Here is a 26,558-nt window from a genome sequence, read left to right on the forward strand (position 1 = left end):
GCGTCACGACACACAAATTCTGCAGCCCCCAACAGATAGAAGACAAGAAGAAGAGGCAGAAGAGAAGCTGCAAGAGATTTCATCGACGGAATGGAAGCGCAGCCTTATCGCTAAACGTGCGGACGCTGCGGGTCCCCCATCTGATAAAACGACCTTCACCATCCTGGACTTGGAGGCGGTAAATGCTTTGATAATATTGCATTTAAAGTGCAAGCTTTACAACGGAGACACTGAGATCAGGAGAGGCGAGCGGGAATACGGCCTTGCCGTCAAGCTTGAGCTAGTGTGTGTGGACTGCGGTGACGGGTCGTCAAAGTGGAGTTCGCCGCGCGTCGACGGACAGCAGAAAATAAATCCATTCACAGTAAACGTGGTCGCCACCTGCGCAATGCAGGCTACTGACAACAGGCAGACTGCTTTTAACGACATATTTGCAATGATGAACATATCGCGTCGCGGCCTCCACACGAAAACGTGGCAGGCGTACGTGAAGAAGCTAACACCTGCCGCTACTCTTGCTGCCTCGAAACTCATGAGTAAGTGCGCGAGTTCGGTTCGGGACATCTGCACGGAACTCAACGTGGACAACCCGGGAAACATCGCCGTGTCATACGACGGATCGTGGATGACGCGCGGACACTCGTCGCATATTGGCGTCGGTACAGTCATTGAACTGATAAGCGGCCTTGTTGCAGCAGAACTTAAAACTTGCAGCAGAACTTGAAGAAAAGGCATGCTCATGCTAACAATCAGTCTGATTATGTGCCTGGTGCATATTAATCACTAAAAGTATGTGTGCCTTTGATATTTTTCATTCTGTAATGCTAAATAAGTTTTAACCTTTTTTGCTCATTTTCTCAAAACATGGATTTTGGCCACTTCCCTTGTTTGCTTCTTCTGTAAAAGTCGACCTAGGACAGCTAGAGCTACAATTCTTTTTGCACAACCTAGCTAAATGTGCATAAAAAGCAATGCTGCAAGCAGATTTTCAATCTGCAATTCTAATTTTTTTTTATTAATTTAAAATTTTCTTGTTTTTGGCTAGGTGTAGACCATGAACTCATTAGTGCTGTAAATTGAGAAGTAGTAGTTCGATTTTCAATCAGCTTGCAGCGTTGCTCTCCTTAGGCTTTCTAGTATCTATATATGGGGTTATAATGATTTTATGTTGCATAGATAATTTTTTATTGTTTCGGCAAACAATAGAATGAAATTACTAATTATCTCTGGAATAATTGACCTGTGTAAAATATAACTGGATAGTTAAATAAAGCTAAAAAAAACTGAACAAAGCAGTGCAGTTTCATCTAATTTGGCCAAGAAATAACCTATATTATCTCTAAAAATCATGTCCCACCTTAAGGGGGGAGGCTACCCTGGAGACCAAACTTTTTTATTTTTTAAGATATCTGGATGAAACTTCAGGGCTTGTTCACTACACTGAAACTAGCAGAACTGCTAAGTTTCACGAAGCTGTGTTTCTTAGTTCCAGAATTATTGAGGTTTAACTGGGTGGTTCACATGGGTGCCCGAGGAAGTCTCTTGAGAAATCCCATGACATAGTAGAAAGCTGAAATTCACTGTGGCCATTCCTTGATAGATATCCCAGGGCGCTACAAAGCCGTTCTTTTTAATTTTCCCTCCAAAAAATTTTGACACAACTTTGAATTTGATGTAGCCAGTAATGACCAGATTCACCAACAATTAATTGTTTATTATAAATTAACGACACCAATTTATAAAAAAAGGAACTTTTACGCCCTTACAAAGTCATTCAGGAACAGAATAAAAAAAAAAACTGCACACAAATCTGATGAGCGGTCTTCGAGTTTTTGCTTTCCTCAGCACCACAACTAGCGAAAAAATACATTCTGAGAAAACGGGCCTAGAAAGTTCAACACGTGTTTTCTTCAGAAAGCTCCACCAGAGTAGCTAGAAGTGTCCTTGCGCACTCTTTTCTTCTTTTGCCTGGCCTCCATCTTCTCTTGGTGTCGTTTGGAATTTTTTTTAGGCGTAAAGCATTTTTTTTACGAGCGCGCTGGATGCCAGGTGACCAGGTTGAAGTCAAATGGAGTCCGATATCACAATATCACTTGGGTGCTTTGCAGCAGCCGGCATTGTAACGCAGCACTGCTTCATGTAGTGCTGTTCTTTCGGCATCAGGGACCACAAAATAGTGGAATGACTGATGCATTTTGTGTCTCGAGTTTAGCGCGAACTGCGTCACGACGTTTCGCATCGATTTCTTCCTTCGTTAGGAAACGCGTCCGCAGATGAAGCGACGGTCCACTCGCGCTCGATGGCCCGATTCAGACGAGGTGCTGGGTCCGGTGATCTCAGAAACACTCGGTGTCACGCTCGATGGCACCGATTGGAGCACGTGCAGTCAGGCGATCTCGGAAACACTCGGTGCATTTGCGGCTCCAGCCACACTCGATGTGTCGGGTTCTCGACTGGCGACAGCCGCAGCACAGTTCCGCCGCTGCAAGCGTCTACGCAGTCTGCACCCGCAGCAGAATAGCGAAATTCGATGCTCGTACAAGCCGCATAGCGCGCCTACACGCACCGGACCTCCGCACTGTTTTCAGCTTCGTTGCTGGCATCGCCCGTAACAACAAAGACGAAGGGCACAGAAACTAGTGCAAAAAGAAAAAAGGAAGCGAAAATGATCGAAAAGATCGCGCAAGGCGAAGAGAGGCTCGTTAGCAGACATCTGTCGATGCGCACGGAGCAGAGAACAACGAGGCGAGCGCGCCGGACGCACCATCGACGGGAGCGACTGCCCCCGCTGCTGCGCAGCAGCCAATGGCGGGTGCGCTTTCTCCCGCAAGATATGAATGCGCTGCTCTAGCCAATCGGTGCTCTGCATCGCATCGCGGGAAAACGCCAATAGCGTCTCAACCGTGCCGCCGATGCCATTTTGCAAGGCGGCAAACGAGAGAGAAAGAATTCACGGTCAAAACACACCAAGATGGCGCGGGACGACCGCATGGTCTGGGAATGGTGCGCGCTGGCGAAGTTTAGTTTGATTTCAGGATTTTTGCGTGTTTGGACGCCGCGGTAGCCTCGAAAATAGCATTTTCTTGCGCTTTGCGGTTGACTTAGATGCTGATAATTACAGAATAGGTAGTTTTGAGACATACAACCTAAAAATGTGGTTTTTCAAAAATCGAATTTTTTGCGATTTTTCGGTTTTCGAGGGCCGCGTCCCCGCCTAAAGTCACTTCTGGATACGCTTCAATTGTGGGCCAATTAAGTGGTCGTTACCTTGGTAAGTTCAGTCTTCATGGAATTGTTTAAAGAAAGTGTGCAAACTTGTCTTCAAGGTCCTGATATTTTTTTGTTGTCCGCCTGTATAACTTTTCCAGGTTGCCGTGCTGCTGAAGATCTCTTTGCGTGTTCCACTTACGTTGACAGGAGTCTGGCATGCAAAAAAAGAAAAAGAAAAAAAGCTACGCAGCTATCTTCACCATCCAGAATAAACTGCCTTTGACACTAGCTTTCATAACCAGAGTGCCGCATCATCATTTGTGCTTTATTGGGGACAGACATAACATACACAACTCGCAGTAAAGCACAAAATGAACCTATAGGAACCGCAACAAAATTGTGCTCTGTCGCTCTTGTGTGATGGCAATGGCACTGCATCTAACCCTTCTAATGGGAGGCTGTTGTCAACGGCGCAAATGTGGTTTCAGCTTCGTACTCGATTGCAATGTGTAGGCAATTATAGCACTCGTTTTATCGGGAAAAAGGTGTGCGTTAGATTTGCGTAAATACAGAACTTGCCAGTTCTCTCAATTTTTCCTGAAGACTTCGAATTCTTAGCAATCGTGATTCTGCAGGCAATGCCATAAACCTCCCAAGAAACTGCCCTAACCCTATCGTAAAAAGATTATAATACAAACACGTCTAGGCAACTTTCTGAAGTTAGATTTAAAACTAAGCCATTCATGGCTTAGTTTTAACCTCTCTCCCCCCCTTGCTGCAGGAGTGTTTCTTGCTGGTTGCACAGCAAGTCAAGTTTACAAGTATGAACAAACTAGGTAATCTGCAAAGTATTAATGCAAGTTAGTTGGGTCATGAAAAAAATGCTTGCTTCTCTTTATAACATGTGATAGTTACAACATCTGATTATGACATGTGACATATGATACTATTTGAACTATTCAATTCGAAATCGTTCGACGAAATCTCTAGTCGCTTTGAACCTGAAATTTACTATTCACCCATCCTTAGTTTTGTGGTAATGTATAACACTTCTATGCTGTTGCAGACGTTGTCACTACCTGTGGTGGTGATCGTGCATGGAAATCAGGAGCCACATGCCTGGGCCACAGTCACCTGGGACAATGCTTTTGCCGAGCCGGTAAGTGGACTTGCACAATCCAACGGATAACTTCTGTAAGACTGTTGATCTCGTGCATGTCTACAGGTGTGCACAGTCGCTGACTAATCTTCCAGGCATGCTCAGTCACTAACTTCCCTGTGGCATTGTCACACTTTCCTTAAAAACAACATACAACGGAGAATGAAAATTAAGACACAGTCTGTCGTCATGCATTTTTTTTAGTCTTTGTCATTTAGGTGACCATGAATACTCTTCTTCTGGCAGGCTTTCTTGGTTCTTTTTTCTTCCTTTTCTTTTGCGGTTTTCAGATTGTTGCATGACCTACCCGAACCTTAAACTCAGTTGCTAATAACTAATGAAGCAGTGTTGGTTCGGCCTACTGTGCCTAAATCTTGCTAGTCATCATTAGAGTGGCGTATGGTGAGCTTGCCATTCATACAAGTGGCTCGTTAGTGAGTTGAGTGTGATGTTAAACTCCAGTGGGAGATTCGGAATATCCAACCGATCTTACAGGCATTCGGGCCTGTAAGGTCGGTCGGCTGTCACACAGGCACTTCGCAGGTGTCTGTGCTATGCCACTCACTCCTGGGGAGCCATTCTCGAACTCTCCATCTAATGGAGATGGCATTTCGGTGGAGTGCATTCAGTTCCTTCAGAAAATGGCAAGCCATGACGTCAGCGCACTCTTGACCAAGCCGAAGCAGCGCACCTGCATAGCACACTCCCTGCGTTTTGGGTTGTCTAGGGTTAGAAGCATGCAGTATGCTTGCGCTTTAACACATGTGCTGGCTGGTAGATAGTTAAGGATGCCTATTGTCATAATCCACGAATCTGAGCCTACCTTAGCGTTCTGTAAAGATTATTGAAAAGAAATTATCAGCCTAAATTCGAATATACAGTCGAACCCGCTTATAACAAACTCGAAAGTGTCGCGAAAAGTGGTTGCTATATCAGTAGTTCGTTGTATATGGACTCGCCTGTAAAAACGCGTGCTTAGCGGCCAAGCTGTTTTTCTTTTTTCTGTGCACTTTTATTAACATGCACCCAACCCCTCCGGTGACAAGCTAAGCCTTTTCGTGTCGTGAAGCGACGCCGGCTACGTGCTCACAAGTGAATTACCCGCCTTTGCAATGAACTGACCGTTTCATTGAAGCACGGTACTGCCACCTGGAGCCGATCATCCCAGGCTAGTTGCGTGCAGCGCGTCACCTACTCGGCTCGCGGAGTCACTGCCGGGCCACTTGCTGTATGCCGTATGCGCGTGTTTGTACGTTCTTCGTGCTTCACTCCGTACCGTGCACGGGTACGGTGAGTAGCCTTTTCGTTCAACGCGGCGAGAACAAGCATTTTGCAAGCAACGCGCACTCTACATAAAAATAATGTAGAGTTGCTCTCGCGGCCCTGCACGACGATTCGCGGCACACTTGAGTTGTCACCTAGTCAAACACGCAGTATACGCTCGTTGTCAGTGCATCGACGTTTCTCGGTGCCCGCGCCGCTCAACAACAGCGAGCTACTTTCGTTCTACAAAGCGACGCGCACTTTAAAGCAGTCTTGCACGACGCGGCGGCGAACTTGCGAACGGCAGCATGGCGCGCTCGTACCGCCGTCAGTCCGCAGTGTATGGTGTATACGCTACACGTGCAGCCAAGCAGATATCTACAGATGACTGTGATATAAGGTTGTCGGCTATAAGTCATAACTGCACGTTCATCGACGGCCGCCACCTCGCCTTAGCTCTTTTCTAATGCTTATCCGCGAAGGCATCGCCGCAATCGCGCGGAAATCGTTATCACCGATCCACCGGTCTCTGCCGTTACCGAAAAGATGGACGACCTTTTGCGGCACATTGTGGCGTCGACGAGCTTAAGGACGCAGTGAACCTTTATGCAGTGAAAGTTATCGCGGTTATCACTTCTTGCATTATGCCTTCTTGCGTTCCAAGGCATTGTTTGGTTCATCGTAGGCGGTCGTAGCTGCAGAGAACGGCGTCAGGAAAGGTTACCGTGCGAAAGCTGACCGCAAGGCTTCATGCTGCCTCCCCCTTTTTTTTCCCTCACTGCCATTCTGCCACTGAAGAAAAGGCTGGAAAGTGAGCGACCTCGCTCCCAGGGTCCGAAATCTGCATGCGGTGCTCGGCGATCAGGGATATCTTAGTCGCAAGTAAACTGGAGCAGGGCTGCGCGAGCGCGCACCCCTCTCACGCTTTAGAAAGCCTGTTTTAACTTTCTGTCGCTTCGTATGTGCCATATTTTTACTGCGACCATGTCTGAAGTGTTTGTTGTAAAAGTAGGAAGAAGCTTTGAAAAATGTTTGCTATATGGACGCAGCTTCAATGGTTAGCATTGGAAAATTGTCAGTGCACCCAATATGGTCATTATAACCAATAGATCGTTATACGTTGGATCGTTATAAGGGGGTTCGACTGTATACGGTGTTTGAAATTTCCACATCAGTGCCAAATAAATGTCCTTTGCATTGTAAAGCAACACACTGCACTCTCCACTAACCCCCCCCCCCCCTTCCTGTATCCTGTGCCAAGCTCTCCCGCCTTGCAATATATTCACTAACCTCACCTTTCTGGCTGATAAAAAGAAATTGTTCAGTTTGCAGAAATTGAGCACCTGTGCCTAACCTGACTAACCGCACCTTATGTACTCGTTTTGGCTTTGTGTAACCCAATCCTCACCTTTCCCTGTAGATACGGTACTAACTTTTTCCTGCCTTGCTTCATTTCCCCTTCCCTCACCCTGGCCTCCTCACCTTGGCTTCCTCACCTTGGCTTCCTCACCTTGGCCTGCCGCTCCTAACCGCGCTTTGCTCTCCTGACGCTGCTGCTGCTGTCATCACCGCTGCACCTTGGCTGCTGCCTCCTCCGCTCTTCCCTGGTGCTTTTGCCCCACGCTCTCGATGTGCCAATGAGCGGGGCGGGGGCACCCCTTGGCATCGCAATTTCCCTGCTGCTGTGTGCGATGTCTGTGCAATTGTGGTGATTGGCGGCCATAGAAAAGGAGACGTCCCTCCCCCCACAACCAGAGCCGTGTTCCGTTCGCGGTGCCCGACAAGGTCCCCTGGCACCAGCTGGGTGAAGTGCTCAGCATGAAGTTTAAGTCGGCGACGGGGAGGGGCCTGTCTGAGGACAACTTGCGGTACCTGGCTGGAAAGATCTTCCGAGGTGAGTACGCACTGTCATGTTCATTTGATTTGGTTGTGTCAGAATACAATTTCAGCCATTTTTTTTTGCCTCCCACTCTCCCCACATAGCAGGGTGTTTTAGTACAGTTGAACTCTCATAAGAGGCACTTATGTTACAGACAAATGGATATAAGAGAGACTAGCGGGACTACATTGAAATAGGGGTTGATCAGAGAATGCTATACCCTGCGTATAGGAGACCACCTCTCATATAAGGGACAAGAACTGCCCCCTGGTGTGTGTCTCTTATGAAGGGGTCCAACTTAGAGGTGTGCATGGGCTCCGAAAGCTGCGTGGCCCACAGCTTCTCATCTTGGGCCGGGCCAGGCCCGGCCCGGCTCAGTCTGGCCGGGCTGGGCATGGGCTGCTTCGTTCTTTATCAGGCTCGCTGGGCCAAGTGCAAAGCCCGAATCCAGCCCAAAATGTAGACAATGTGCTGGAATTCCAAGCTTGCTATAGGCTTCCAAAGCAGCGTCAAGCGGCGCCACTGCTCTTATCGTAACTGGGAATATCCCTGGCGCGTCTCCGTTTGCCAACACTGCTGCCCTGCTTCTGTGCACGCGCAGAGCTCTCGGACTGCATCTGTGGTGCCTCACAATGTAACTATTGCTGAGTAGCAGTGCTTTGGCCAAATGAGGAGCGCATGTGCGCACGTGTCCTTGCTGCCACCGCCAAATTCTGTGACAAACCGCCTTCGCCTGCAGCATCTATCCCCAGGTACGCATAGCTCGGCCACGTGAGCGTCACGCTCGAACTTGAGCTTGGGTTCCCTATGCTTGCGAAAAAGACATTGGCAATTCCGGCTACCAGTGCGAGCAGTGAATGGACCTTCAGTTTGGTGGGATGTGTGATGCAGGAGTATTGTACTTCACTGAAGCCCGAATCATTATTGGACAGCTTGTTATTTTTACACGACAACTTGTAACCTGTGTATATCGTGACTGTTGTGTCATGTGCTCATGTTTCACTTTGATATGTTGAATAAAATGCCACATTATTGGAAAACTATATTTTGTCTCCGCAGTAAACCTTAATTTGGGCCGGGCCGAGTGGCCTCGCAGCCCTTTAGTGTTGGGCTTGAGCGGGCCTTCGACGCAGTCATTGTGCCCGGGCCGTTCTGGGCGGAAATGCGACCCGTGTACGGCTCTAGTTCAACTTTAGTCCCGGTTTACCATATTGTAAGTACGGCAACACTGTACAATCATCAGAAAATAGCTGAGTTAGTCTGCAAGACCTTTAGCCTCTGTCATCTTATCTGTTACCGTGTGGCATTGAGCAACTCGCACAGTTAGACGTTTTTGGATCGTGGTACGCTAGCTTGGAACGGTAGTGCTGTAGCGTAAATGGTACAGTATTACAGGCGCACCTCAAACACAGTAGCGAGCCGAAGCGCAACTGCGCATGTCCTGTTCGCTGAGCTGCGAGTGCACGAGTGGGCTTGCGCCTCCGCTCTGCTCGGCACCTAGCCCATCATAACGTTGAGGCGTTGCAACGAGCGTGCAGAAGAATTTATAATGGTTGCCTGCATAAGACCAGCAGCACAGCCTGCAGTCTTTGTCCTTTTGTCTTAATACTGGGCAATGAAATTTGTTTCACACAGGTACGAGTGCTGTGAATTGTGACACAGCTACTATTGCGAAGAAGATCCCAGGTAACAACAGCAATTGTCAGGATATACAGGGACACTATTGGGCGCCTGCTGCACGAGCAGGCGCCCAGTAGCGATTTCATTGCTATTTAGCTAAGTGATTTCTCTGCTAAATAGCAGTACAGTCGAACCTCTTTATAAGAGACACTGATGTAGAGAGAGTTGGATATACGAGACACCGCTGTGCCTACATTGAATTAGGTGTTCATCATGAAATGAGAATGTGGTACCCTGCTTATAAGAGACACCTCATATGAGGGACAAGAATTGCTCCCCAGCACTTGTCTCATATAAAGGGGTTCATCTTAAGAAGGTTTTGCAGGACAAGCAATGGGTGCATTGACACCCGCTGGGCTGACAATACTGCTGGCACAGAGTATCGTGTGCCATTTCAGTGAGTGCCCGAAACAATGTGACCTGTTCATGTTGATGAGTGTGGTGCTATTCAGATGATAATGATTTTAGTCCTGAAAGTTTGCAGCCAAAAACACAATACATTCACACAGTATCGTCATGAAATTTTGCCCACGAGGGTGTCACGAGTGAGTGCCAGGCGGCCAAAAGACGACGACGGCGAAGTTCTCAAAACATTCGAAGCGGCACGAGCGCGTGCACGGAAGATTCGACAGAGCTCGAGGCACGCGAACCGAGCCATGAAGGAGGACGAAGAGCAATGAGCTGGGATTGTCTTCGTGGGCTCGGCAGAGGAAGGTCGCATCGCCAGCAGACGCACTGGTGACGGCAGCGACGGGCGTTCGGGTCTGCGGACGGTGACGCGGGCGTCCCGAGGTGAGGCCGGCGAGATCGACGACGTTCGAGCAAGGCACCTCGGCGACGCAGTGGCCGCGCCCCGCAAGTACGGACGTTCCCGGCGCAAAACCCCTCCCGAAGCAAGCCACCGAGGTCAATCAACGGAGGGCCACGTCAGCGGTGGAACGCCAGGCTTGGCGAAGGAGCCGACAACGACGTTAGGCCTAGCGGGCTTAGCCGTCAGGAGAGCGGAGTGCCTGCTTGTGAACACGCAACGACGATTGGCGCATTGTGCTACGGCGTGGGCCAGGTCAAGTTAAATGACCGGACGACGTAGACACCAGACGGGACTTTGCCTTTGCACCAAGTCATCAGAAATGACAAGTAAGGCCGGTCCGCCGTGTTAGTTATAAGACTGGAGCAGGCTAGAGGTTATTTAGTTATGTACTGAGTTGAGAGGCTGAAGTTCATAGCGATTGTATTTTGTACATTTGTATATTTTAGAGTGCTAAGTTTTTTTTTTGTTGTTTGATAAAAGTTGTCAGTGCTATACCCCGAGTCTTGACTGAGTCCATCGCACCGGGCCACACGAAATTCGTGACAATTGGCGAGTCTGCCAGGATACAACTTCCTGCCCGTTACGGATTTCGGAGCTGTGGCAATGGACTTCGTCAAGATTCTGAGCTTAGCGAGAGACCGAGGTTATTCAAAAGAAGAGGCATTGGAGTTTCTCGGAATGGAGCAAGAGCGTGTTCGAAAAGAGAGGGAGCGCGCGCGAAAAGAGCTCGAAGAAAAACTGAGGTAAAACGTGCTGAAGCACGTGAAGCACATGCTAAAGAGAAAGAACAGCTCGAGCGCGAACTGAGGTTGGCAAAAGCCACAGACGTTAGACCGGACGTAGGAATGCCAAGGGAGGATTTACCTCGGGAATTGAAATGTCCTGATGTTCACAGCTGCGACCATGTTGAACAGATTACTAGCGACCATTGGAGATGCGTAAAGGAAAGTGGGCTAGTAATTAGCAAGGAAAATGAGATCTCAGATTCATCATGTAGTAGCAATATTGAAAGTGTTAGTGCATGGCACGTCAATTGTGTAAATCAGGGAGCAGAGGAAACGATCGCGCTTGAGCCAGTCTTTTCAGAACGTGCTGAAGGGAGAGTAGTCCACCACTCAAAGTTACTTATCTCGAAGAAACAAACATGGGGCATGCACCAGGGAGGTTTATACCGGAGAGTGTGACGTTCATTGTCTTTGCTGACGCTCACGGTGCCTCTCAGTTAAAGCAAAGTAGAAAGAAAACCGTCCCCAAAACAAGGTACAGATGCATGGGTGCTAAAAGAGCTGTGCCAATGCTCAGCCGAAAACGTTTAGTTAGGACGCACCCCAGAAGAGTAGTATGGATGAGGCGTTTGATGATTGTTAAAAGCAGAAATGAAGGCAGCGTTTGCAGTGGGCGTTCGCGAAGACGCGCAGTACGACGACGCAAAATAAAGTCGCGAAAGACGCGCACTGTTAGAAGACTTAGAAGTGTGAAATGTTTCAGTCGTGGACATGCAATGGAAAAGAGTGAGGGGGGATGTATTAAAAGTTTCGCATAGAGAGTTACAGTTTGGTGTGGACTTACGCAAGTTTGTTTTAGACAAGGTTATTTGGAACAATGTGAACTGTGACTACTGGTAGCGTTTTGTGTAGCGTTTCCGAAACTGTGTAGTGGTCAGCGTTTTGTGAGTCGTGGCGGCTATCAGTGAAAAGTGTGTGCGCAGTGTAGTTCAAAGCAAGCAGACGCAACTCAAGTTACACCCCAAGTTCAGGACATAGAAAAGCAGTTTTTTGGGAAAAAACTCTTCGAAATGGTGGCGTATGTCACGAGTGAGTGCCAGGCGGCCAAAAGACGACGACGGCGAAGTTCTCAAAACATTCGAAGCGGCACGAGCGCGTGCACGGAAGATTCGACAGAGCTCGAGGCACGCGAACCGAGCCATGAAGGAGGACGAAGAGCAATGAGCTGGGATTGTCTTCGTGGGCTCGGCAGAGGAAGGTCGCATCGCCAGCAGACGCACTGGTGACGGCAGCGACGGGCGTTCGGGTCTGCGGACGGTGACGCGGGCGTCCCGAGGTGAGGCCGGCGAGATCGACGACGTTCGAGCAAGGCACCTCGGCGACGCAGTGGCCGCGCCCCGCAAGTACGGACGTTCCCGGCGCAAAACCCCTCCCGAAGCAAGCCACCGAGGTCAATCAACGGAGGGCCACGTCAGCGGTGGAACGCCAGGCTTGGCGAAGGAGCCGACAACGACGTTAGGCCTAGCGGGCTTAGCCGTCAGGAGAGCGAGGAGTGCCTGCTTGTGAACACGCAACGACGATTGGCGCATTGTGCTACGGCGTGGGCCAGGTCAAGTTAAATGACCGGACGACGTAGACACCAGACGGGACTTTGCCTTTGCACCAAGTCATCAGAATGACAGTTAGGCCGGTCCGCCGTGTTAGTTTAAGACTGGAGCAGGCTAGAGGTTATTTTAGTTATGTACTGAGTTTAGAGCTGAAGTTCATATCGATTGTATTTGTACATTTGTATATTTTAGAGTGCTAAGTTTTCCTTTTTTTTGTTGTGATAAAAGTTGTCAGTGCTATACCCCGAGTCTTGACTGAGTCCATCGCACCGGGCCACACGAAATTCGTGACAGAGGGTGTCATTTTAGCAAGGTAAATAATGTAGACATAAAAATTGCTGCAGACTGGCAAACGTTTATGCAGGACATACATATAACATGTGTTTATTTATATGATTTCTGCCAACTTTGAAAACTGTGAGCAGAAATAAAACCTGCAATTAATTAGTTGGAGTTCCGTGCTTTTGTATATGGGGACATTATTTCTGAATAGTGCATGGTTGTTTTTGGCTTGGTACAGTTTGTGTGCTTATATGTATACCAAGATGACTGTGTGGGTTCATGTAGATCATGCAGACACCATGAAACATTGATGTTTCTCCACATTGGTTAGAAACTTATTGTTGACTTATGTGCTTCTGCAACAACGATACCAATGTTGGTATCTTGCAGTGAGCTGTTTGTAACAAGTAAGTTGATAAGGGTTTTGTGGTTTATTATTATTAGCACAAGCATAATGGTACATATGTGTGAAAATAAGACACCGCAAATGTGAACTTATATAAGAGGAGACATTTTGGGGCTTTTTTAATTTATTAAACCTGCTAATGACCTTATGTTAGATGGCAAATAATTCCGAGATGAGATGGCTGTGAAGGACAAGGTTTTCATTTTGTAATTAGCACGAACTTATGGTAATAGCAAACAGCCATTGGACGTTAAGAAAATTTTATTAGTATTTTGTGATGAGTCTCTGTTAATGGGTTCTGAAGGTAATTGACAATAATTATTTTGAAAAGTAAACAGACACAATTGTATTGCATTAGCTTGCTCGGGGATAAAATTTTGTTTCTCCTTAGTAATATGACAGCATTAGGAAGTTGAAGACTAGAGGTAATGATACAGGCTGCTTTGTTCTGGATGTGTCACGCTTGAGAGAGATGTGTTGGTATTTTGAGCACCGTGAAATCCCGAGCAAGCGCCCCCTCTATGGTGAAAGATAATCTGACAAGATTTAGGGGTTTTGTTTATGTTTAATGGCGCAAGGGCCAATTGATGGCCAAAAGATTAGGGGAGGGGGCCCTTGCTCGGTCATGGATCAAAATTCAAGATGGCGGCGAAAGAGCCGCGTGTGATTCCAGTGAAATGCATTATTGAATACGCATGCATTCACTGTCGTTATTAGCCCTTGGCAAGTGAATAAAAACTGATTGGAGCAGTGAAAATGGTGGGATGGCAGGGAGGGCGCTTGCTCGGTCATTGGCAGATATTTCAAATCTCCAGAAAAAGGCAGAGGGCCGCTTCCTCGGGATTTTATGGTAGTTTGCTTAGCGAGTTTCTTCGAGTAAATGCCTATTCTGACATTGAAAGTGTGGATGCCCAAGTTTAATTGAAGCTTGGTAGTACATCAGGCCAACCGATTAAGGACGGCAACAACACACTCGTCAGCTGGTCTCAGTTCTGCAAGGAGCCGTTACCAGAACGGAACTTCACTTTCTGGAGTGGTTTTATGCCATCATGAAAGTCACCCGTGAGCACCTTCGAGCATTGTGGAACGACAGGTATGTGCGACTTCATAAGCTTTATTGTTTGTTGTGCATGCTGAAGTGGGAACAGAAAAATGTGCTGATTCCTGTAGTTCTCACGCGTTTACTGAAAGTGAATTTGTTGGGATATTGCGTAGCCACTCGATAAACATTGTCAATCCTGAAGGTATGAAAAGAAGCCTTCACTGCATCCATCAGATCCAGGAAAATGACTGTTGTCTTCTAAAGATGGCAACAGAACACTTTTACGCATAGTATTCAGTGATTTCATTGTGTATGCTTGTAAAATATGTTAATTTCCATGCTGTGCCAGTGGCAACAGCTCATTAAATGTCTCTGCATTATCAGAGTAATTCTCACTCTAAGAGTTGCAGCATTTATCAGGGTGCAGCCACTGTACAACATACTCGCGATGTAGCTTAGAAAGATATAAATGATGAAAAAATGACTGGGAGTGTTTTCTGCAACCTTGCCTGATGTAACAGCGAAGGCATTGCAGTAACCGTGAAGGCATCCAATCAGCACTTTGTGTAAAGTACACTTTTGATACAATCCGGAGCTTCATCAGAGCATATGTCTAACGTTGCGATATCTGCTGACCCAACAGTGGGAAAGTCACGTCGCGTTGTTTCTTGACAGCAAATGCAGGCAAACGGAAATTTGGCCTTTGCTATGATAACTTATCTTACCTTATGCAGCAATAAACTACATTTTGTGAACTCAAGGTACAGGACCTGTCACTCCCAACTTTAAGTATACGAGGCACAGGGTTGCCAAATCAAAAGATGCGAGTTTGAAGGTGCAGCAGCGTTTCTTCCAATGCATTCTGTCTGTTTAGCAGTAGCGATTTTTTTCAGACAAGTTACATTTTCGGTGAACAGCAAATGGAAAAATTGTCTATAAGTATACATATGCTTGTTGCATTAAAAGGCACTTAATCAGTCTGGATGACGTTGATGAATTATGGCATGAAATAGTACCAAATGGCAATTTAAAAGCTCTACCTTTGTGCATTTTGTTGTTCTACTTCAAGTTGTGTTTTGCAAAGCCTCACTCTCTCTCTTGTATTTTCCTTGCCTCTCTTTCCATCCTCCGGTAGTGTGGTGGTGGGGCTTTGTTGGCCGCCGCGAGGCAGACGAAATGCTTCGACAAGGCTGCAACGGGACATTCCTGCTGCGTTTCAGCGACTCTGAGCTGGGCCGTCACCATCGCTTGGCTCCACGAGGATCCTCAGCAAGGTATGCACGACAAGCAGTGTGGTTAGTTTCTGCAGCTGTGGCTTTCTGCAATTTTCGCATCACAAATTTTAGGGAGGACAAGCGGCTTGACTTCCGAATGATCATGCGTGCCACGGTATGACTGGTCTGTATTGAGGTGACATGCCTCTGTTGGAGTCGGCTTGCTGGCACTCGGACATGTGCTGAAATGTGATCGTTGAGCTAAAAATTTACAGAGAAAGTGGGGGATTTCACTGGCCAGTGCACCCAGCAAGAATGACAGTCTGAGAGCTGCTTGCCAACTGTGCAGCTGATTCTGAATGGCACAACTGATGTCTGTAACAAACATTCTGTGAAAGCCTTCCTCAGTTGACTCAGCCGAATGATGCACCCTCCCCTAAAAGGGGTTCCCTTATATCCCAACTTTTCTGCCGTCTGTTATGTTATGCCATTGACAACAAGAGTAAATGAAAGTGGTGCTCACCGGAAGTGTGCTTGTACATAAGATCAATTGGTCACATCTACTTTCATTAGCCTGGCATGCGCTCATCCAAATTGGCGAGTTTTGCAGTGTGGTGCAAGGTATAGCTTAGTTGCATAGCCATTTTAAAAGCTGTTGACGCTGCAGGGGCGTAGCCACGGGGGGGTTGGGGGGGGGGTTCAACCCCCCCCCCCCAAATTTTTCAGTTTTGCTTGCGTATATGTACATGTGCACATGCAAACACACGCACGAACATACATAAAGTATGGTAGAACCCCCCCCCCCCCCCCCGAAAAAAATTTCTGGCTAAGCCCCTGTGACGCTGATAAAGCTTGTGGCGAAATTTTGTTAACACTGTCTGACCCAACAAAGTGCACATCATTTGACTGCTGTTGCCACTTACATTTTGCTTAATTTCTTGTCATAAACGTTTTAGCTGCTGCCTAACTGCCATAAAAGAAAGTTGCCCAGTGCAGGGTTATGTTATGATTGACCAATTTTTCTAACAACTTTTCACCACCCTGCTGGACCGGTACTTATATTCATAAGTCGGCACACTCACTCAGACTCAGATCGAGCCGTGAGTCTGGTTGATGAAAATTTTGGTGAGTCTGAGTCGAAGTGAGCCTTAAAGGCAAAATATATTTCATGACTGAGTCTGAGTGAACTCCACAATTTTTATTGACCTATGCGCATATTGGAGTATTCCAGCATAAATCCATACTTGGGCTGTGTTGCTTAGTTTAGTCTATGCCAGTAGGTGCAGAAAACTGTAAATCCTGTAGATTATTGTGGTACTATGATCAAACATACATTCACGTTCAGGCCTTTTGTCTCTTGTCTTTTTGTAGACTCAAAAGAAGTGATAATGATCCAGCCGTTCACGAGCCGAGACTTCACAATCCGAAGCCTGGCGGACCGGGTGAGCGATCTCCAGCAACTCACCTTCATGTACCCCGACATACCCAAGGATCAGGCGTTCGGGAAGTACTACACTCCTGTTACAGGTAGGTTGATGGGGATAGTTCATGAATTCATATAGTAAACACTTAATTGAGGTACAGTCAAACCTTGTTAATATGTACCCGCTTTAGACGTACTAACGGTTCAAACGTAGTTGCGACGAATCCCTGGCCGAGTCTCGTAGAGCCTAATGCATTCGCTGACCACTTAAGCTGTAGTGCTTCGTCCTATGCTTACCGGTTAGTGCGTACCGCAGTAACTTTTTGTGCCATAAAAGTTTACTGCGCCACTGAACTTGCCAACGCCACAATGTGCTGCAAAAGGTTTTCCGGCTTTTCGAGAAGTGTGGAGATAGGTCGATAGATTATTCCAACTTCTGCGCGATTGCAGCGATGCCTTTACGGTAAGCATCGGGAAAGAACGAAGTTGAGGTGGCGGCCACCGACGAACATGCCATATTACTTATCACAGATCGATACAGAAGTATCTTCAGCTATCTGCTCGGGCGCGCGTCTGGCATAGCGCTGCTTTAAGCCTACTGCACGCTTTCAATAGGCGGCAATATGAATGCGCTGGGCCGCCGATCGCTGCCGCCTTGTGCGCGGCCGTGTTCAAGCGCGCACCGCTTTGTAGAAACGAAAGCAGATCCTGTTGCGGAGTTGAGCATTGCGGGTCGCAGATGCTACGAAACCTCGCTGCACTGGCGCAATCACACTAAATGCACGCATACGGTACAGCAAGCATAGCGCTGTTGTAACCATACTGCATGCTTTTATTGGGCGGCAACCCAAACGCACCTCTGTCCGCTGCCAGGACCGCTAGAGCATTGTGAAGTGCACATCACTTGCAGGAAGCTTGTAATTGCCGCGTTAACCCAACAAGCTACTTGCTGCATCTGTACACAGTCTGGAGCAGTGGGTACGAAGAACACTCCTACGGAAAATGCATGCGTACGGTGCAGCAAGCTGCCCGATAGTGAAGGCGTGAGCCGAGTTGGTGATGCGCTGCACGCAACTAGCCAGGTGACGATCGGCCCCATGCGCCCATACTGTGTTTCAATGAAACTGTGTCAGTTTTCGCTTAGTAGCAGATCGTGGTACAGACACGTATACAAGTATTGTGCAAAGCTGATGCTGTCTGTCCTATCGCTATGTCAGTCGCTGCGTATTCCGGATCCTGTAATAGTTTTGAAATGCTCCTTGGCGTCGCCACCGTGCACTATCGAACGGTCGTGCACGAGTGCCAGAATCTTTTCTGCACCTCGGCAGAAAGAAAAAAATGCCTTGTGGTGGATACTTTAGGCAATACAGTAGACTCCCGTTAAGACGAACTCGAAGGGGCCACGGTCATCTGTTCGTCTTATCAGGAGTTCGGCTTATCAGAAGTGCCCCTAAAAAGAGACATGGTAACATGCCAAGTGCATCCAAATATGTTACTTGAAAACACTGAATGGAGTAGGCCTACAATGGCGGCAAAAAGACATGAAAAAGCATTTATTTGGCTCATCTAGATAAAAACTATGCCTTCAAGCAGAGTACTTACACGAATCATATGAGCACCTGATTTCGCGGGTTCAAAAATAAAAAAAAATTCATGTACATACTGCTACCACATTTTAATGATAAAACTGTAGCACGCTCCTATGTTGACGATTACAAAAAAGAGAGAGAGGAAGCACAACTTTCTTTCAAAGAATGTAAAATTTATTGTCCTGGCAGTTCGTTTTCTTCTGTGAGCCTGTTTTGCTGGCTCTAAAATCACTTCTGGATGGGCCTCGGTCGCGTGCTGTTGCCTTGACAAAGTCATTATACGCTGAGTTGCTTAAGAAAGTCTGCAAGGTTTTCTTCGAGGTCCGGATGTTTTGCCGTTTTTGGCCCGTAGTAACTTTTCCTGAACGACGTGCAGCTGAAGATATCCCATCGGGCTACTCACGGTCACAAGCCTCACCACGAAAAAGACACAACGCAGCTATATTCACTGTGCAAAATAGCCTTCCCTTGTCGTGCGCTTCCATAATCAAAATGGCTGATCACAATTTGCACTTCACTGGGAACAGATACAACGCACACAGGCCCTATGCGAACCAACGCGAATTGACCACAAAATACAAAATATATGTGCTGGGCCGCCTGTTGTCGCTTTTTTTTTTTCCCACTCCCCTTGCGTTTGCCCCTCTGACCACAGCGGAGGGGCCCCAAGCTCTTGTGTTCTTCTTCTCCTTTGTACTCCAGCTGGGAAACTGAAGAACAGGAGGGGAATACAATGGCTTGGGGGTCCAAGTTGTAAATCCCCCTACTCTTTTGTTGCTTTCTTTGCCGGCACCTCCCCCACCCACAGGCCTGAATGCCCAACCAAGACTGCAGCAGAATGACCACCGCGAGAGTTCGTCTTAACAGAATAATACACTTAGGCGGTTCGTCTTAAGCGAATTTTTTTTGCATTGAGTCTATGGGGAACCAAACAACCGGTCCTGTGTTGTTCGGCATAAGCGAGAATTCGTCTTAACCGAGTTCGTCTTAACGGGAGTTCACTGTATTTGCTGTAGCGCTCTATTTATTTCTTTGTTGACGGCGATGGCACACGCCAGAAGATCCAAATTTGTACTTGGTGGCTAATGCGTACTACCGTTTAGTGCGTAGTTATGCCGCGTTCCCGGCAGGTACATATTAACGAGGTTTCACTGTATCTATGATGACAGAAAGTTGAGCTGGTCAGCAGGGCATCTGTGTTACAAAAGAAGTTAGGTGTGCATACACAGACACGAGTAGAGGGAAACCCACCACACGTACTTTGTTTCAGTTGTCTAAAAAAAAAGAAAGAAAAGTTTAGCCTTTCTTCGAAGACAAAGTTTGAACTTTAAATTGTGAAACAGCATTCCTGTTGCCCTGGAACATGCTTTGTGAAGTCTTTGAAGGAAGTATTACCTTGTTTTTGGGATATGAAACCTCCTTGCTGTACTAACCTCTGTACACTTTGTTTTTTTCCTTTTCTTCCTCAGACACTCAGCCTGCCATCAGCAATGGCTACGTCAAGCCAGTCCTTGTCACTCAGATACCAGGGTGAGTAGTTAATAACATGGCTCATTTGTTCTCCTTCCCTTGATTGTCACAACGGGCTGGCAGTGTTACTATAGGCTAACATCCTGGTCACTTTTTTAATGCTGTAATTTTAATCACGCTTATTGGTACGGTATTCAGAATGCTGTCAGCCAGGTGTGTACACGGAATTGCAAGTGTACAGTACTAAGCAGCATAAGGCTTCCATGTCGAAGTGATCCAATGTACAGTAACCTGGGAGGTTATTGGCATTTGCCTGTGTGTGGCGGTGAAGCTGTGTCCCAGTGGAAGAGCATCTGCCTTGTATATGGGAGGTTGTCAATTCCAGTGAAAGTGTGATATTTTTAAGCTCAGTAAAGATGTTATTCAGCCTCAGTCTTGGCCACCTGAAAGTGGGGATTGTGCAGCTATTTTTTAGTGTCCATCTCTAGGGGTTTCTTTCCCATTGCCAGACAGCCTTTTTTTGTGAAACATCTGCTATGCATTGATTCAACAGAAGTCTTGTAAGTAGGTTTTATTACAGAATATTCATATAAAACTATGGAATTGGTAGCAGTGCAGCAGATAACTGCGAGCAGCTAAAAAAAAAGATATATGGGTTGGCTACAGCAGGTTGGCATGCTGCAGCAGTTCACCCAATGAAAGAAAGCCTTTTTGTTCTTTTTTGTGGTGAAATCCCGTTACTTTAGATTGCTCTTGCTGGGAATTTGTCCTTTTCTTCAGCGAGTTCAGGACCACTTTTTTTTTTTCGACTTTTAAATCGTAAAGAGGGAGCTCAGTGATTCCTCTTACATGAAACGACGCTCTTTTGAATTGGTGATTGTGGTATCGGACGTCGAACGCGACGCCCGGAGAACAAAGGGCACGGCGCCCGAAGCGCCGGCCGGGAGGAAGAACAGCAGCACCCGTAGCCACCAAAACGTTACACCAAAAGAGGGGGGATGTTAAGGTGTCTACTGTTAAGGTTGTATACAGTGTATTTGTCATTAATCGCTGTATAAGGATTTAAAGGCCACATGTCCTTTTCATTCTAGGGGGGGATGATGTGGTATGTGAGTTCCAGTTTCGGTTTCTTAAAAAGTATTTTTGCCCTTAGGGGGCGCCACCATGTACATATATGCGCGGCACTGTGTGAAATAAATGAGTTCCTGCTTGGCTACCGGCTGCTGCTGTTCTTCCTCCCGGCCGGCGCTCCGGGCGCCGTGCCCTTTGTTCTCCGGGCGTCGCGTTCGACGTCCGATACCACAGTGATCAAGATAGCTCACAAGATTAGTGAGAGGTCGTAGTGTTTCGTACTGCTGCCTGTACAGTTATTGTTGCTTATCACTTTCCACACAGCAACAACAAAAACTCCAAAACTGAACTGTGCCGCGGCGTAGACTGTGCGATACCAGCAATACGATGTGCTAGGATGCCCATATGCTCTCCTCCAGTGCTTTGGTGGGGAGGCGGAGAACACACGTTCATCATGCCCCCCCCCCTCGCATTTTAGGAAAAGACTGCGCTCTGCGGCGTGCAATTTGAAAATGCATTTGCAAAACTGCGTGTAACTGAAACGTCTGACAACTGGCACCAGCATTAGTTTCAATTTATTGCAGCAACTTAGTTTTTGCAGCAGCCATGAAACTTCACTATATAGAAATTGTGGATAAGCACGCTTTATTAAAAATAGAAATACAGTAGAACCCCGCTGATACGTTTTTGAAGGGACCGTAGGAAATAAACGTAAGAGACGGGAAACGTAAGAGCCGAAAAACAGGAAAAACGGCAAAATATTTAGTGGTACAGAATTTTATTTCAATTCTTACGAGCAGCACGAAAATTGGCGCGCTCAGCCGCGATCTAGCTCGATGGATAGAAACGCGGAGCTTAGGACGGCCTCATCCACAGAAATGTAATCACGTATGTGATTTTTTTAACACCAACAGCTGTAGGCATGAAAGAACTAAGCACACGCAATCACGACCGGCGCGGCGAGTCCGACCGCGAACCGCACGCACGACTATAGTGTCAACCAGCTCGAACTCCTCCCGTTCTCCGACAAATAACGATGATGATGAGTCTACGCCAACGCGATGGCAGAAGTGAATGCCAATCTCGAAGGCCTTGCTTTCGCAAGCAATTACGTCATACACGCCATGTTTGTGCAATACAAATCTCAAAGGCTATGCTTTTGTCAATAGTAAATGCCAATCTCGAAGGCCTTGCTTTCGCGAGCAGTTACGTCATAGACGCCATCTTTGCAATTTTAATCTCGAAGGCCATGCTTTTGTTTGCATCAATTGAAAGATTCTGTTGCTTGCGCCTCTCATGCGGCTAATATTACGGTCAAACGAGGCCAAGCTGCGTGAAAATGCACCATGGCCGCTCTCTTTGGTAGTCACTCGGTCGTCGCTCCGAGCGCACTTCGCGACGTATCATACGGGAACGGTCCGACAGTTACGACGTAACAGCGGGGTTCCCAATACATTGTATCCTATGGGAGCTATGCCGGGACCGGCGGAAAACGACGTAACAGCCGGGAAAACGCAGCAGTGAGGAACGTAACAGCGGGGTTCTACTGTACATGGTGTTTTATGGACGTGAACTTACAAAAAAGTTACATACTTCATTTTATTGTTGTATTTTGTTATACAGTCGAACCCATTTATAACGAACTCGAAAGTGTCGCGAAAAGTGGTCGTTATATCAGTAGTTCGTTGTATATGGACTCGCCCTTAAAAACGTGCGCTTAGCGGCCAAGCCGTTTTTTTTCTTTCTTTGTGCACTTTTATTAAAGTGCTAACAACCCTTCGGTGACAAGCTAAGCCTTTTCGCGTCGTGAAGCGACGCCCGCTGCGTGCTCACGAGTGCGCCCACTGCGTGCTCACGAGGCAATGAGCTCACGCAGCTCATTGCCTTTGCAATGAGCTGACACCGTTTCACCGAAGCGCGGTACCGCGACGTGGAGCCGATCATCCCTGGCTAGTTGCGTGCAGTGCGTCGCCTACTCGGGTCGCGGTCACTGCCGGGCCGCTTGCTGTATGCCGTATGCGCGCGTTTGTACGTTCTTCGTGCTTGCTTCACTCCGGACCGTGCACGGTTGCGGCGACTAGCCTCTTCGTTCAACACGGTGAAAACAAGCATTTTCCAAGCAACGCGCACTCTACGTCTCCGCGATGCTCTCGCGGCCTTGCACGACGATGCGCGGCGCACTTCAGTTGTCACCTAGTCAAACACGCTGTATACGCTCGCTGTCAGTGCATCGACGTTTCTCGGTGCCCGCGCCGCTCAACAACAGCGAGCTACTTTCGTTTCTACGAAGCGACGCGCACTTAAAAAAAAAAAAAAGCGGTGTCGCACGACGCGGCGGCGGCGAACTTGCAAACGGCAGCATGGCGCGCTCGTACCGCCGTCAATCCGCAGTGTACGGCGTACGCCACACGCAAAGCCAATATCTACAGATGACTGTGATAAGGTTGTCAGTTATAAGGCATAATGACACGTTCATCGACAGCCACCACCTCGCCTTCGTTCTTTTCTGATGCTTATCCGCGAAGGCATCGCCGCAATCGCGCGGAAGTACAGTCAAACCCCGCTACAACGAAATTGACGGTGCTCGGAAAAATGTTCGTTGAAGCGAACATTTCGTTGTAGTGAAATCGAAAAAATATGGCTGACCTGAGCTAGTAGAACATGAAACTTTTATTTCCAATATTCAAAAAGTGTCTGCTGCTTCCTTTGCGTCCCCAGCAGCGTTACGACGCAATTCTCATATATCGACGCCACATTGAAAAGCACGCGGAAACAACGGCTTCCGCGAACGAATCAAACAAGCATGGGCACGCAACACGAACTGCACAGTTGCACCAACACGCTAACACTAGCTATTCGCCGACAACGGCGACATGCAGGCGTGCTATCGTGGAGCGATGACTTACGCCTTATTCTATGCTATTCTTATCCACCACTCGCGGCTGGCTGATTCCGTTGATAACGTGGACGAATTGCTGCTCCGACCACCGGTCGCACTGGCCAAGCGCGAAAAGCACGATAAGCATTGGCATTGGAAAAGGCACCATTCCGCGACTGCACCCCAGGGGTGCAATCGCGGAACAATGCTATTTCCGATTCCATGCCATATTCTATGCTACTCTTATCATCCACCACTCACGGCTGGCTGATCGCGTTGGTAACGCGGACGAACCGTCGTTCTGACCACTGGCCAAGCGCGAAAAGCACGAAAGGCATTGGAATCGGAAATAGAATCGTTCCGCGATAGCACCCCAGGGCTGCTCGCGATAACGCGGATGTGGCGGTTGTACCGTCGCTCTGACCACTAGCGAAGCGCAAAAAGCACAAAAAGTATTGGAAAGGCATCCGAAAAGCTATCGTTTCGCGCAGTTTCGCGATCGCACCCCAGTGTCGACAACTGAGCTTTGACTTCGGATTGTCTGCGACTCAGAAGCAACTCAAGCCAGTTTCGCAAGGGCAGTCTGATCGCCGTCGCTATCAAGCAATGGCGGCCCCCATGCTCAGTCAACAGCGGCGGTTTCTGGTGGTTCCAACACGCGATTCAGACTTTGAATTCGTATTTTATGTTCTAAAATGCATCAAAATGTCCGAGATTGTGTTTATTGCACGGTAAATTAAATTTTTGAGCCCCGAATGGCATCGTCAAATTTCGTTGAAGCGGAACGGCAGCAGAAAAGTGTTCGTTGTGGCGAGCATATTTATGCATTGACTCCTATGGACTGTTGACGGGAACCGAGAATTTTTCGTTGTACCGGAATTTTGTTGAAGCGGAGTTCGTTGTAGCGGAGTTCAACTGTAGTAATCACCGATCGACCGGTCTCTGCCGTTACCAAAAGACGGACGACTTTTCGCGGCACATTGCGGCGTCGACGATTTTAGGGACGCAGGGAACCTTTTTGCGATGGAAAGCTGTCGCGGTTATCACTTTTTGCATTTATACCTTCTTGCGTTCCAAGGCATTGTTTTGTTCATCGCAGGCGGTCGTAGCTGCAGAGAACGGCGTCAGGAAAGGTTACCGTGCGAAAGCTGACCGCAAGGCTTCATGCTGCCTACTATTTTTTCCCTCACTGCCATTCTACCACTGAAGAAATGCCTGGAAAGTGAGCGACCTCGCTCCCAGCATCCGAAATCTGCGTGCGGTGCTCGCCGATCTGGGTATCTTAATCGCGAGTAAACTGGAGCGGGGCACGCGCGGAGCGCGCCCCTGTCACGCTTTAGAAGGCATGTCTTAACTTTTTTTCGCTTCGTATGCGCCATGTTTTTACCGCGACCGTGTCCGAAGTGTTCGTTGTAAAAGTAGGAGGCTTTGAAAAATGTTCGCTATATCTGGACGCAGCTTCAATGGTTAGCATAGGAAAATCGTAAGTGCACCCAAATATGGTCGTTATAACCGATAGATCGTTCTATGTGGGATCGTTATAAGTTGGTTCGACTGTACTATTGAGGTTTAAAGGGGTCATGAACCACTTTTCCAAGTAATGATCTAATGACGTTAGTATCGGAGTTTACTGCCTCCCGAATCGATTGCCGCAGAAATTTCTCGAATCCATCAAGAATCAGCGGAGTTATGGGGGTTTGGCGCACGCTCTCAGCGCTTTCTCTCTTTTCTCGTGCCGACGAGCGCACTGGAAGCTAGACAGGGAGGGATGGCACGGGGGTAAGAAGTCACGTCAACGCGCGTCATGAAACGCGATCGCTCTCTCGCTGTGATTCGCATGCGCCAGTGCGGCTACCGTGTAAAAATAGCAGACTGAGAAGTAAGCGCGCGGGCAAGTGGTGGCACCCCGTGGCAAGAAGCGCATCTCATCCGGCTATCGGCCAATAAGCATGCTATGTCTCCGCGACGTACGCATGCAGACGCCCCACCCACCGACGAGAGTGAGAACCGGCCTCTGAAAAGAGGGCGCCTGAGGAAACGGCAAATTCGCGCTCCGCTTGTGGGGTTTACGCGACGCGCACGACTGTAATATTTTGCAGAGCAGTTCATAGCCCTGTCAGCTTTCCGCAGGTTGTGTTTTTTCAACAAGCCCAAGAGGTGCTTCATGACCCCTTTAACGGTGCAAATATCTGTGGATTTTGTGGCGATGAACTATTAGTAGTGTCTCTTTGTGTCTACTTTGTTTTCTCGTGCACATTTAATTTGCACTGCCCATTTAATATTCACTAAGTGAACATAGTGATTATGCAAGACGAATTAGCTCAGTAATCAGTCCTACTAAAAAATGGGCAATTTGTGCACTGTGGGGTGCAGTGAAAGCTATGGGTGTTGCACCAGCAGTGAAAACCAGCTGCGGTGTCATTGCTGCTGTTCACGGTAAGCTGGCCCAACCTGAACATAAAGTACCGTATTTACTCGAATCTAACGCGCACCTTTTTTCCGGTAAAATGAGTCCAAAAATCGCATGCGCGTTAGAATCGAGTACCGAAAAAAAAAAAAAAAAAAAACTCGGGTTATCGTATTGCCATCGGCATTTCAAAATGGCCGCCTCCTACGCGCCTTGGCCATTTGTGCCATTATTGTTTCAGTTCGTACGTGTGATGAGATTGTCATCCCGTTCTGCGTTCGCATCGACGGCATGGAAGTGCCGACTCCAAATACTCGACGAGTGCACCACGATACCGCATTTAAAATAATAGTTATTACATGTGCAGAGACGGACGGAAATCGGGCCGCATTGCGGTCGTTCGGAGTTCCGAAAACGTGCGTGCGAGACTAGCGCAAACAGA

The 26,558-nt window shown here is 47.7% G+C and overlaps 1 protein-coding gene across 1 annotated transcript in view; it reads left to right on the forward strand.

Moving 5' to 3' along the window:
- The window catches only part of LOC119378366 (signal transducer and activator of transcription 5B-like), a 112,667-nt gene that overhangs the window by 60,397 nt on the left and 25,712 nt on the right, over positions 1 to 26,558 (forward strand). Inside the window, 8 exon segments of the mRNA XM_049411754.1 lie at positions 4,277 to 4,369; positions 7,388 to 7,526; positions 13,966 to 14,052; positions 14,055 to 14,141; positions 15,200 to 15,299; positions 15,301 to 15,338; positions 16,650 to 16,805; positions 19,760 to 19,820. Of these exon segments, the coding sequence (XP_049267711.1) occupies positions 4,277 to 4,369; positions 7,388 to 7,526; positions 13,966 to 14,052; positions 14,055 to 14,141; positions 15,200 to 15,299; positions 15,301 to 15,338; positions 16,650 to 16,805; positions 19,760 to 19,820 (761 nt within the window).

The sequence above is a fragment of the Rhipicephalus sanguineus genome, unplaced genomic scaffold (assembly GCF_013339695.2).
Source record: "Rhipicephalus sanguineus isolate Rsan-2018 unplaced genomic scaffold, BIME_Rsan_1.4 Seq804, whole genome shotgun sequence".
Taxonomy (NCBI): Eukaryota; Metazoa; Arthropoda; class Arachnida; order Ixodida; family Ixodidae; genus Rhipicephalus; species Rhipicephalus sanguineus.